The sequence below is a fragment of the Gymnoscopelus microlampas genome (genome assembly GCF_963454915.1).
Source record: "Gymnoscopelus microlampas genome assembly, chromosome: 5".
NCBI lineage: Eukaryota > Metazoa > Chordata > Actinopteri > Myctophiformes > Myctophidae > Gymnoscopelus > Gymnoscopelus microlampas.
In genome coordinates, this window is record NC_139942.1 from 17,158,324 (window position 1) to 17,172,235 (window position 13,912).

Here is a 13,912-nt window from a genome sequence, read left to right on the forward strand (position 1 = left end):
CAAACTTATCTTAGTTAGACTCACACTAAGTTCAAGTTCTGGTCAGGAGCAGGCTAACAGCCAAGCTTTATTAATCCATTGCCTTGTTCTTCTAGCCTGGTTCCAGACGAATCTGCCTTTGCAAAATTGCATCGCACTTTAGCCCTCGGCAGATTAGGTCTGGCCCCCCTCAATAGAGATTTCATTTCTCTCCCTCCGAAGTTGTGAGGGACCAATCAGGGCCCAGTATCCAAATGTGGGCGGGCTTATCACCTTATTTGGATCTTTTTGTAACCGCCCCTTGGAAAAAAATCTATCGTTGATAGGGACCAGACTAATATCCACGCAGTGTGTCGTGTGATATTGTCTGGCCACGCGAGGCTATTGTTCTTCAAGTTTTGGGAAATAGCTTTTAGTCCAATGACTCCAATCTTAAACAAATGACTTTTTCCACATTTAATTGGACACCTATGTTTGTATATGGACTCATTTTAATGACCCTGCATTCAAATAAAATGAAATAAATACAATAAGATAATATAGCTGCAAGCAGCGATAATACGGGGCCAGGAGAGAGAAATGATTATTCCTTTAACAGGTCAGTTCATGAAAGTCCTTGCGGTCTTGTTTCCAATGAGGGCCTGTGAGCAATTGGGCTCACTAACCACTCAGCTATGGCCGCCCCTCAGAGAGAGAGAGAGAGAGAGAGAGAGAGAGAGATGGAAACGGAATAGATTGAAGAGAAAAGACATGGAAACGGAATAGATTGAAGAGAGAGAGCCATGGAAACGGAATATATTTTGTCATGTTTTTTGCAATTCAACTTAAATGAGTCTGCATCAAGTGAGGCTTGAACCGGCAACCTTGCGGTCGTGAGGCACTCTTAGGTAGCTGCAACACTACCTATAGTGCTATAGCTTTGTCCAGGCTGATATTGTCTGTTGAGGATCACAAACTCTTGCCTTCTGTCATGACCCAAGCCCCTGTTTCCCTAACACTAAGATCACTCGATCACAAACCATTTACCAATGAAGAAATTGTACATCTCCTCAGAACCAAAACTAGTGAAAGTAGCCGATCTACAGGCTCACAAACCATTAAAAGTTGTCAGATTGTACATCGGCTATTTTCACAATGAAGTATGTTATACGTTGAAAAAACATACTCTCATTGCTATCTGAAAAGTTGTGAGATTGTAGATCAGCTATTTTCACAATGAAGTATGTAAAAAACACTCAATTAAGTATTTCATGTTATCTTTAACAATTGCAGATGTATTCATTGATAGTCATGTTGTGTGAAATGCAACTTAGATGAAGTCTGCACCAAGTGAGGCTTGAACCTGTGACCTTGAGGTTGTGAGACATACACTTAAGCGGGAAGCTATTGGACCAACAGACAAACCTCTGAAAAAAGAGAGCACACTGATGAATGGTGTGAGAGAGAGAGAGAGAGAGAGAGAGAGAGAGAGAGAGAGAGAGAGAGAGAGAGAGAGAGAGAGAGAGAGAGAGACGGAATAGATTGAAGAGACAGAGAGAGAGACATGGAAACGGAATAGATTGAAGAGAAAGACATGGAAACGGAATAGATTGAAGAGAAAGACATGGAAACGGAATAGATTGAAGAGAGAGAGAGAAACTTAGATGAAGTCTGCACCAAGTGAGGCTTGAACCTGTGACCTTGAGGTTGTGAGACATACACTTAAGCAGGAAGCTATTGGACCAACAGACAAACCTAGCGCCCCCGTTTGACCAATTGGAGTAAGATTGGTTTCAGTGATATTTGGAATGGCCCTTTACATTTCTGCAAAGTTTCAAAGAATGGTAAGTCTGCATGTATGTGTTAGGGGCAGATGAATAATTGTCATAAAACTGCAATTTTCATTGGCTCATTAAAGCTTAATTTTTTCACTTAGAAAAAATCCGCTTGCACCGTTTGGTCGGCATAGGTCCAAAGTTCATGTGTAAAACGTTTCGTGCAGATTACTCAAAAATCCCAGGAGGAGATAGGTTTTAACTGCTTTTTACTGCTTTTCATATAATTCGAAATGGTGGGAGATCTAAAGGTCAGAGGTCAAAAGTCAAACAGTGAAAGTTGTTAGGCATGAGGAGACGCATGTGTGCATCGAAGTTTCATGGCTGTAGGTCAAACAGGGCATGAGTTGTACCTGTTCAAAGTTGGCGTTTTCAACTGAGTGCTATAGCGCCACCTTTTGACGAAAGATTGTGAGATTTATTTCTTGATCGTTTTTCATGACCATCTATCATATGGCCGAGTTTCATAAAAAGAACCCCGTCACCGCAACGGGGACCCCCCGTTACTGCCGCGGGTAACTGCGACCCCCGTCACCGCAGCGGGGACCCCCCCCCCGTTACTGCCGCGGGTAACGGCGACCCCCCGGGGACCCCTGTTACTCCCGTGGATGGCACTGCAGATATACATAGATGGATTCCATGTAATCTCAACATTGCATGCAAGGCGCATACAATAGCATTGTAGATTAAGTAGGCGATATTCACTTAAACTCCTCACGTTTAAGCCTAACAGAATTATATATTTATGGACTACATAGGACTATATATATAAATTGTATATATTTAGCTCGACAAAGTCGCTCCTTTTCAGCCTGGCTTGGCGTTCATGGAACGGAATAAACCAGGCTGTACAGACCAGACTTTTTCAAACCTGGATTTGACTTAAGCCCAGGCTTATTTAATTCACCTTTCGTGTAATAGGCCCCTGGATTTGTCTTAAATCCAGGATAATTTAATTCTGCCTTCGTGAAACAGGCCCCTGGAAGCACTGGCCTGCAAGATCTTGCCAGTGTTGCCAGGTCTGCTTACTATAAGCGACTTTGGGCTTGTTTTCCTGTAAGTCGCTTGTAAATATTCATAGTTGCTGGTTGCTTTTGTTTGGGCTTGTTTCTGAGGTGTAGATGCTTATTTAGCCTTGCTTTCAATAATTCTTTTTGAAAATAGCTATTTAAGGGACTCATTAATTTGGGCTTGTTTTCATAGACCTCGTCGCTTGTTTCACTCACAGAATCTGTCAAGTTGTGGCAACACTCAGCTCCGACAAAAACATAAACACAGAGCATTTCTGCGCTATCGTAGCCTACTGCTGTGCTTTGGAGTTCGAGTGGTATAGGAATTGAGAGTCGAGATTGAGAACATGGTATCAAATGTGCAACGGGTAAATGTCTCTGGTTTATTTAGGCAGACGAGAGGTCTACTCTATGTAGCCTGTCTGACCGAACAAGCTAAACAGCCAATCAGGGTGCTCTACAGAGCCTTCACCCCCCTCTCTCCCCCCTATTCACTATGCCGATACGATACAACCATGATCCCCATTCGATGCAATTCAATTTGGTGACGATTTTATTCTACACAATGCGATACGATTCGATGCGATGTGATTCAACACGATGCAAAGAACCAAAAATTCCAACTAGAAAAAAAATCTCCTCACAGCACGGGTCTCCGCCAGGCCGGGTTGCCTACCCAGGGCCCACAAACTTTGGAAGGCAGTCATAGCCACTTGGAGTAGGATCAGAAAAAATAGACTCATACATCTTGATCGCATCACCCCAGAGATAATGTTAATTGGATTCTGGATTCACCGTTAGGGAATGTTTTACAAATTAAAACTCTTGCGCGAGTCAAAGACAACATCGGGTATGTAAACGATGGAAATAAAGTCATTTATTGGGTGAACTATTCTTTTAAGCCCTAACTAAGGACTGAATTTACGTTTAGCTGCTGCAACCAGAGCCCCCAGACCAGACTCTGTACCACTGAAGACCAGGTGGAGAACTCGATGAAAGAAATGAAAGGTAAGAGATGACAGTGTTTAATGTCTTACAGCCTACATTAAGATTACCTAGAGGGTCACACATATGGGCCACTACATCAGCATTAATGCTGTGTGAGAATCTAGTTACTTATAATTACTATGGCTGAGCTCAGACGTGACATATACGTCATATACCCAGGACCCAAGCATACCTGAGTGTTCATGCCGTAGGAAGCTCTTGTTGTCAGGAGGGCAAACCTTTTCCAAGCAACCTGATAGGTACGGCCAGTCAGGTAGGAGGAGAACCACTTTAATGCCGTCCCAGCATTGCCAAGGTCAGCAAGGGTGTCCAGGAGCAGCTGGTGGTTCACTGTGTCAAACGTGTCAACAGTTGTGTCTACTTACAAGTAGTTACAACTAGATACAAGCAGTTACAATTACTTACAAGCAGTTACAACTAGTTTCAAGCAATTATAACTAGTTTCAAGCAGTTACAACTTACAAGCAGTTGCAACCAGTTACAGGCTAGTAACAACCAGTTACAACCAGTTACAAGCCAGTAACAATAACTTGAATGAATTTACAGAGCAAAATGTAACGATCGGGTCCATTTGGTTACACTCCCAAAATTAAATGAACACCGTAGATTAAAGGTTGTTACACACCGGGGCGATTTTTTCGTGCGAATAATGCGTTTTTTTTTAAAACCTTATAAAGTCAATGGCTCCGTACATGGAGCGAAAAAGCGAAAAAGCGAAGCGAAAAAGCGTCTTTTAATTATTCGGAACGAGTCCGAATTTTGCGTATATTCGCTATTTTCGCCGGTGTCGCCCGGTGTGTAAGGACCTTAACACTGGAGGGGTCCCTGTGTACATTTTATATCTGTTGTTGTAGCCTATGTGCTTGGAAACAAAACTAGTCCCTGTCAACACACTGCGTTCTATTCACTCCCGTGTCCCGAGTCGAAGGTGACACCTCGCCGAGCGGGTGGTCCTGCTCAATCTCCCCGGGCAGTAGGTGGTCCTGCTCAATCTCCCCGGGCAGTAGGCTACAGCTGCCGGCTTGGAATGAGGTAAAACACCCCCCCCCCCCCCCCCCGACTCGGTCTGTGTTTTTGGCAGCTTGATTATTAATTTGATTTCATTTGATTTGATTTAAAAAAAAAAGCAAAACCACATGGTTACAGCAGTTCGAGGATTACACAAGAAAGTCCTGAGACTTATTTCCATTGAGGTCCTCTCACATTTAACAGTCAATAAGTAAAAAAAATACATGGTGATATGTTAACGTCGATAACCAACCCTTGTTTCTCTCTCCAATACAAAAAATATAAAATTATAAAAAAGGTTAAAAATACATTACAATACAAAGCACAAAGCAAACAAGTGCTCCCTTATCTTTCCCTAGACTATTGACCCTCTATAGGGGAACCTTTTCTATTAGGAATGCTTTTGTGTGCTGCTTAAAAGACCTCAGATTGGTTGTCAGTTTGACACTGGTTTCGAGATTGTTCCACTGTGTGGCTCCTTTGTAAGTAATGAACCCTTTAGGATGGCTCACATCTGCAACAATGGCTCTAGTGAGTAAAACACGTCTTTAAAAATATGGGGACCTTCAGGATACCCAGGTATTTCACTGAATATCTTGCTGTTATGAAGTCCGAATCTAATTTAACCTTGAATTCAGGGCTCTTTCCTAATTAGATTTTGGAGCCAAACTGAATTGATTCTGTCTTCCCAGAGTGTAAAGATAACTTGTTATAGAATAAACCAAGAATTAACATTTGCCAATTCCTCACTCAGGGAACTCTCCAGTGTGGCTTGCTCCTTATGAGACATGAGCAGAGCAGAATCATCAGCGTACAAGAACAAATCACACTTACAGGCGTCTGTCATATCATTCACGTACACTAAAAACAGGGCTGGGCCTAGAATGCTTCCTTGAGGAACTCCACATTCCATGATGTTAGGGTCAGACACAACTCCATTTACCTCTACCCTCGGTTCACGCCCCGTCAGGTAGGATTTAAACCACCTGCATGCTGCCCTGTCTGCCCCCAGGGCCTCCAACTTGCTCAGTAACCTATTGTGGTTCACTGTGTCGAACGCTCGCCGTAGATCGAGCAGCACCATTCCACAGAGATTCCCACTGTCTACCTCTTTCCTAATTTGTTCTGTTAAAAATCGTAATAATGTGTCGGTTGAGTACGACTTTCTAAAACCTGATTGAAGTTTATACATTAGATTGTTCCTATTTAAGTACTTGTTTAGTTATTCATTCATTTTAATTAATGAATTAATTGTTTAGTTATTAATTCATTAATTAAATGAATTACCTTCTCAAAGATTTTTGATACAGAACCCAAAATTGACACCGGTCGATAATTACCGGCTCCTTTTTTGCAGGGGGAGTATTTAGGCCTCTTTTAGGTCTTGGGGGAAATGATGATGAGATGGATGAGTAACATCGTAAGCTACTTTTAGTCATGAAATAGAACATGGGCCTAGTTGCTCGATCTTTCTTTCGTTTCTTTCATTTTGGGTGTTTTTGTAATTGTATTGTATAATTGTAAAAATACAATACAAGTGAATGACACCCACAGCCACTAGAGGGAGCGAACATGATTCGGTACAACCCATATTTAGTTCAAACATGAGAAAACTCTCATTCTACTACTCTACTACGCCACCAACATATGAAATGCCCTGAGACCATCTATTAGGAAGGATGTGAATCACTGCTTTCTTTCAAAATTGGCCCTGAAACACCATCTATCAGGAGACCACAAGGGGAGGTTAATGTAAAAACATCTATCAGGAGACCACAAGGGGAGGTTAATGTAAAAACATCTATCAGGAGACCACAAGGGGAGGTTGATGTAAAAACATCTATCAGGAGACCACAAGGGGAGGTTAATGTAAAAACATCTATCAGGAGACCATAAGGGGAGCTGAATGTAAAACCCATCTATCAGGAAACCACTAGAGTTTTACAGAACAGTGTTGTGTTGAACAGTGCCAGTGCCAGAACAGTGCCAGTGTTTTTGAGCATTTTTACTAATCTTTCGAGACCCACAGAATGTTTTTTTTCAAAGAAGATTTAATTATCAGATGTCTGAGACGGTTTAACCTGGAAGTGTTTTAAAAGTTTATTTTCTTCTTCTATAACCATAGAGGGAGAACATATAGAACGTGAGAGATAGAAAAGACACCGGTGTTTTGGACTCAATGGACAGATTTTTACGGGGCCAGGCTCTGCAGAGCAAGGCTCCGTTAGCACAGTTCACCAACGAGGCAATTCGAGAGAGAGAGAGAGAGAGAGAGAGAGAGAGAGAAAAAGAAAAGTCACAATATGATTTTCCCTGTTCAGGAGTGATCCATGGGGCCCGAAGCTGTAAACAAATGAAAGAGGGACTGAATGTGACTGAAGGTGAGGTGATTCATTCATTCAGGACACTTTCTATTTGGTGTTTTTTTCTACTTTGTGTTGACTTTTATTTGCCTCATGTTTGTTCCTCTTCTACCCTTCAGATGGCATTTACCGCCTTACTACTGCTGATGGTGGGGAATATCAGACTTTCTGTGACATGACAACTGCAGGCGGTGGCTGGACGTTGGTAGCGAGTGTCCATGAGAACAACATGAATGGTAAATGTACAGTGGGTGACCGCTGGACCTCACAGCAGGGCAGCAATGCCAACCTGCCAGGCGGTGATGGCAACTGGGCCAACAGAAACGCATTCGGAACAGCGGAGGGAGCTACCTCTGATGATTTCAAGGTACAGTAGGTCGCTTTTTGACTGATCCTCAATGATCTCAGTATTAATGCCTGATGTGCAGTTGAAAGAAGAGAATGGGAGCATTGCTTCTTACTCATGAAGACACACACATAGGCCTATGCATGCCAGTCTCTAAATGTTTCGCTCAACTAGAGTCATTCAAACAGCTTTCTTTGCTAAAACTCGTTGAATGAAAACAATTATAGTAAAATAAAAAATCACACCCAGTGTGAAGAGAGTGGTGCCTTTGAATTAGTGTAACTGGTTGCATCCTTGTGTTGCAATCAGCTGCAGCTGTTGAGTCCGTGCTCAAACGGACGGACGGACGGACGGACGGACCCCCACACACACGGTCAAGTGTAGGAGTGGCTGTCACCACTCAAAAAGAAGCTATCCAATATCCTTAGGGCGGTCCTTCATATTAGGATGGTGATAATGATTTGTTTCCAAAGCAGTGGGCGTAGGTTTGTTAGCGGCCGTTCTAACCATTGTAGCAACTACATTGAATTTAGATGTTACAGTATCTTCTGTGTTCTACATAATAGCCTACATAGTATAATATTTCATTCATTTCATGTATTTGTTCGGCCAATTATATTTCTTTGACAGAATCCTGGCTACTATGACATCGAGGCAGGGGATGTAGCAGTGTGGCACGTTCCCAACATCACTCCAGTGAGCAACTGGAGCACCGCCGCTATCCTACGACACCACACCACCAATCAGTTCTTGAACGGGTATGGTGGGAACCTCTTCAACCTTTACCAAGTAAGATCAACTGAATATCACATTGTAATTGCATCAGCATGTAGGCCTACTGTAGCTGAAGTGCTCCTATCAGAATGACGCTTCAAAACCTGTTTTTATAACTATTGATTGTATGATTAAGATAAGAAATGTTATCCTTTGTTCGCAACGTCAGTATTTATGTTATACACCATTACTAATTAGGCTAGAACAGTGTATGACTATTTATCTGATTCTTATTCTAATCCCTTTTCTTCCCATTCTTAAGCAATACCCAGTAAAATATGCTGCAGGGAATTGCAAAACTGACAATGGACCATCCATCCCTATTACATACGACTATGGGGATGATGACACCGTAAGAAGCTTCTATGGGCCATCTGCAATACGTACGTTTTATAGTATGTTAGGACGCAGTATGGTGTGCGATTGATTGCTGACATGGCTGAGAAACATTGCCGCATTGCCGCACAGTACAAACTTTTCACTTTCATTATAATTAGAACAACATTTCGCCCCTATTTAAAACTTTATCAGACAAATATCCACATATAGAAACATCCAATAGGGAGAGAAAGAGACAGAAGGGAGATACAAGTAGTAGCCACAGATTATGAAAAAATGACCTATAGAATCTGTGCTGTTATATCAAGTTATTCAAGTGTGCCACCTGGTTATATCTCACATATCAGAATCAAGAACAATCTACTACTACTACTACTACTACTACTACTACTACTACTACTACTACTACTACTACTACTACTACTACTACTACTACTACTACTACTACTACTACTACTACTACTACTACTACTACTACTACTACTACTACTACTACTACTACTACTACTACTACTACTACTACTACTACTACTACAAACACATCATGTGTGTAATATATTATTCTATGCAGTATAATACTGTACTATAATATTAATACAAAGTTGTATGTATTTATTGTGTTCTCCTTCAGGTAACTTGACGCCAGGCTACATCTCCTTCAGAGCTATCAATACAGAACGTGCTGCCTTGGCCTTGTGCTCTGGATCCAAGCCTATTGGCTGCAATATTGAACATGTGAGTAGGCCTACTCTCTAGCTAAGGGAGGGACAGGAGGCACCCTCTTGTTTTTGTACCATTTATTCCTCTTCTTTTACTGAACTCAGTGGTGGGTGGGTGGGTGGGTGTGTGTGTGTGTGTGTGTGTGTGTGTGTGTGTGTGTGCGTGCGTGCGTGCGTGCGTGTGCGTGCGTGTGGCATTTCTACATGTTTATAGTTTTGCATTGGTGGAGGAGGATACTTCCCAGAGGGATCTCCTAGACAGTGCGGTGACTTCACTTCCTTTGACTGGGATGGCTATGGGACCAACAGGGGTTGGAGTGCATCCAAGCAAATTACAGAGGCTGCCGTGCTGATCTTCTATCGCTGAGGTTCCTTCATGTTCCTCCAACCACTGACCTTTGGCTTTAAACTATTCACAAGATTATGTTACTTGCTGGTTACTGGTCTCTTTGCTTTCTGCGACCGAAAAAAAAAAGTAGATAGATTTTATGAATTATGATGTCGATTTTTCAATTTGATTACATTTCATTTGATTATTGTAATCATATTGAATTCATAATATCTTCTATATTATTTACGATCTTTTATCTGATTCATTGCTAAACACTGTATCGCAAATGAACTTTAATAAATTCTATTCCTGCATTTTAAGTAAAAGTCTAATTCGAGAGAGTATGTTTTACCCTCCGTCCGTCCGTGTGTCCGTCCGTCCTGTCCGTGTGTTACCACCAAATCTCCGGCACCGTTGGCCCGGTCGCTGCGAAACTGTGCACACACACTCCATGGATGCCAATTCAGAACCTCTGCCTCAAATTTTTCACATGGGCCTGTTATAGCGCCACCAGGAGGCCGATTTGTGTAAAAGCCATTTTTTTACATTACTCCTACAGTTTTTAACCAAACGTCATGCAAATCGATACACAGTATCTCTATAGTCATGTGATCAACCCTGATCTGTCCGATTTCCTATATTCCATCCTCATAAGAATAAATAAATAAAGAGTAAGAATAAATGGCACCCTTTTCACATTGGCCTATTATAGCGCCACCAGGAGGCCAGAATAACGTACCTGACCTGGCGGAGACCTGTGCTCCGAGGAGCACTTTTTCTAGTTTGTATTATTTCTCTCCTTGTGTAATAGTACAAAGTTAGGTGTTGGCTGCAATATTGAACATGTGAGTAGGCCTACTCTTTAGCTAAGGGAGGGACAGGAGGCACCCTCTTGTTTTTGAACTATTTATTCCTCTTCTTTTACTGAACTCAGTGGTGTGTGTGTGTGTGTGTGTGTGTGTGTGTGTGTGTGTGTGTGTGTGTGTGTGTGAGTGTGTGTGTGTGTGTGTGTATTACTATACTTGCGAGGACCAAGTACAGTAGAATTTGAATAGTACAAAGTTAGGTGTTGTGCATATTTGAATGGTTAACTCTAGCCACCCTTCATATTTAACCACATGTCCCTATTCTACAAGCTCACAATAGGCTCTATGCAAGGCAGCCATATTATCACTTCCTTCACAGGTGTTACCAATGATACTAATGAAGGCTCTGTTCCATTTAGTCTAGCACAGTGGTTTCCACGACACCCATAACTCTGAGAGTGTACAAATGGAACCAAATGGACCCTTACGGGTCCATTTGGTTCCATATAAGGGTCCATTTGGTTCCATTTGTACACTCAGAGTTACACACCTGTAAGGGGCCATTTGGAAGCCCCTGACTCTGTTTGACCAGAATAGAACAGAGCCTTCATTAGTATCATTGGTAACACCTGTGAATGTCTTCATAATATGGCTGTTGTGAATAGAGCCTATAGAGAGCCTACCAAGTAGTAGCCTGGCATGGCCAGACTAACATCACTGCGTATAGATATTAGTCTGGAATCTCTGTATGGAACCTGCTCTTCCAAGGGGCAGTTTAAAAACAAATGGCTCTGGTAAAAAAAAACTGGCCCATATTTGCCTACTGGTTCCATTGGTGCCCCACAACTATATCTATCTCTCGACCAATCAGGGGAGCTCTGTGCCCACTACGTGGGTTTGTAATGACAATATGGTCTTTGTGACAAGTTCCTATCCAATTTAATAGGATTTAATTTTTATTTTTTTCCTCTGGCAGGCTGAAGGCATAGATAATGTTTTAGCCCCTGCGTGTGTCTGTTTTTTTTTGTTTTTTTTACAGTGTGTATATTCTTTGAAATATTGAACCTTAATTTTATTATGGAAGTTCAATGGTGCTCCACTGAGCAACACATTATAGTTTAATTTTAGAAAGGAAACAAGACGTGCCATGGATGAATTCAATCTAAATATACATATTTTTTTATTTATGTCAAAAGAAATGTAATACAAAAAAAACATACTGGAAGTCATTAAGTAGCCAACAAATACTTTTCATTTACCCAGTACGTAATGACAGACGGTAAAGTCTGTTAAATGGTGGCGGAGAAGAAAAGCCTTTGAAAATGAATATTAAAGGACGACTTCACCCATTTTCAACCTGTCTTCATATAAATAATTGGTCCTCAGTAATGTTATAGCAATATTAATAATAATATTCCATACAGGTGAAGTTTTAGTTATTTATTAGAAAGATCTCAGCAGAGCAGACAGCATACACAGATCGGTAGAGCCAGGCCTCCTGGCCTGACCAACAGCCCATTCGGGGCACCAGCTTCCTGAACCTCATCTAACACAGTTCTTTATAGTCCACAATGCTCTTCTAAATGTTCATATAAGGTATGTACTAAACATAAGAGAGACACCAACATACACTGTAAAAAAAAAAAACGTCGAAAAACGGACAAAGTGCTTGTAATTTGCTGCCAGGACATTGTCCGTTATACTACAGACACTTCCATCAACCTTATAACGGATATTTCTGTGGATTTACAAGACTTTGTCTGTACCATATACGGACACTTCCATCAACCTTATAATGGATATTCCTGTAGATTTACAAGACTTTGTCTGTACCATATACGGACACTTCTGTCAACCCTATAACGGATATTTCTGTAGATTTACAAGACTTTGTCTGTACCATATACGGACACTTCTGTCAACCCTATAACGGATATTTCTGTAGATTTACAATACTTTGTCAGTACCATTTACGGACACTTCTGTTAATCCTAATACGGATAATTCTGTTATTTTACAGTCCTTATTATGTACTATTTACAGATACTTCCGTCAATCCTAATATCCTTTTTATTTATTTTTACAAAAATCTTGATATTAAAATTAAAAAAAATCTTAATAAGAAGAATAGTCCTAATATCCTAATCACATAATTATCATTACTCAATCAATCTGAATAAAGCACAATATATAGAAATTGCACAAAATGTATTTATTTTCCATAAAAGTGCATTCAATGATGAAATGAAAAAACAACATTTTTTCCATAAAAGTGCATTCAACGATGAAATGAACAAAAAAAAGAAAAACTCCCCTACTGTTGTTGCACCCTACTAGGGCTGTCAACTTTCCTCCTTTTTAATTATTATTATATAAAAAAGTATTTAATTTTTTATTTATTTTTACAGAAACAGTACAAAAAACAATGTATCGAGTGCTCGGATCAATAAAAGATGTCTTTAGTTTGTTTTTATAACTTCATACATTGTTTTTTTTACTATGTTGTCATTTTGGTGATGTGGATATAAGTCTCTTGTTTTCAGTTTGTTCCTTGAGTTCAGACTGCTGGCTGTTTCCATACATTTTCTTGTCCTGTTAAAGTGTAAGTTTGTAACTCCTTTTTGATATCAGAAATAGATCACCAATTCTTCTAAAACTGTGACTTTGTCTGTGCCTTATTTTGTCTATTCTGCTTGACTGAGTTCCCATTCAGATTCTACTTTAACAACGTTCAGTCCAAAAAGTTCAAATTTGAGTAAAGCTCACATGTTTCCATAAAAGTGCATTCATTTTTTGTTGATGTAAAGTGCATTCAATGATGAAATGAACAAAGAAAAAAACTCCCCCACTGTCGTTGCACCCAATAGGGCTGTCAACTTTCCTCCTTTTTAATTATTATTATAAAAAAAAGTATTTCAATTATTTACTTTTTTTGACAGAAACGGTACAAAAAACAATGTATCGAGTGCTCGGATCAATAAAAGATGTCTTTAGTTTGTTTTTATAACTTCATACATTGTTTTTTGTATTGTCCCTGTAAAAAAAAAGAAAAAAATATATTTTTTAAAAATTTGAATATTAATTTTCATATTCGAATAATATTTGAATATCAAATATTTGTTTGACAGCCCTACACCCTCACCTGTCAGCGAGGAATGAGGAGCCCCCTCCAGGAGGATGTAGTGACTCCGTCCTACACCTCCCACTCAACATTCCCCGCTGACAAGCGCTGCCCCAACCTGTAGGAGAATATTGCAGTGATAAATCACCCTCCCAACTTCCCTCCCCCCGAACATGGGGGATTTGAACCCAAATAATCTGTGGTGGTGGGCAATCATTTTAGCCCTCGCTACCTGAGTGGCATAACACTGTTTTTTTAAAGACATTTACATAAAATTGTGTGCGTCCCACTCAA

General features: G+C 40.5%; 1 protein-coding gene across 1 annotated transcript in view; it reads left to right on the top strand.

The window, feature by feature from the left end:
- The window catches only part of LOC311044963 (intelectin-1a-like), a gene marked incomplete at its 5' end in the record, with an annotated part of 15,886 nt that extends 6,069 nt beyond the window's left edge, over positions 1–9,817 (top strand). Inside the window, 6 exons of the mRNA XM_084056772.1 lie at positions 3,735–3,811; positions 7,302–7,549; positions 8,159–8,317; positions 8,565–8,685; positions 9,273–9,376; positions 9,575–9,817. Of these exons, the coding sequence (XP_083912898.1) occupies positions 3,735–3,811; positions 7,302–7,549; positions 8,159–8,317; positions 8,565–8,685; positions 9,273–9,376; positions 9,575–9,727 (862 nt within the window). The 3' untranslated portion in view covers positions 9,728–9,817. The remainder of the gene's footprint in view (positions 1–3,734; positions 3,812–7,301; positions 7,550–8,158; positions 8,318–8,564; positions 8,686–9,272; positions 9,377–9,574) is intronic.
- Between the last annotated feature and the right edge of the window lie 4,095 nt (positions 9,818–13,912).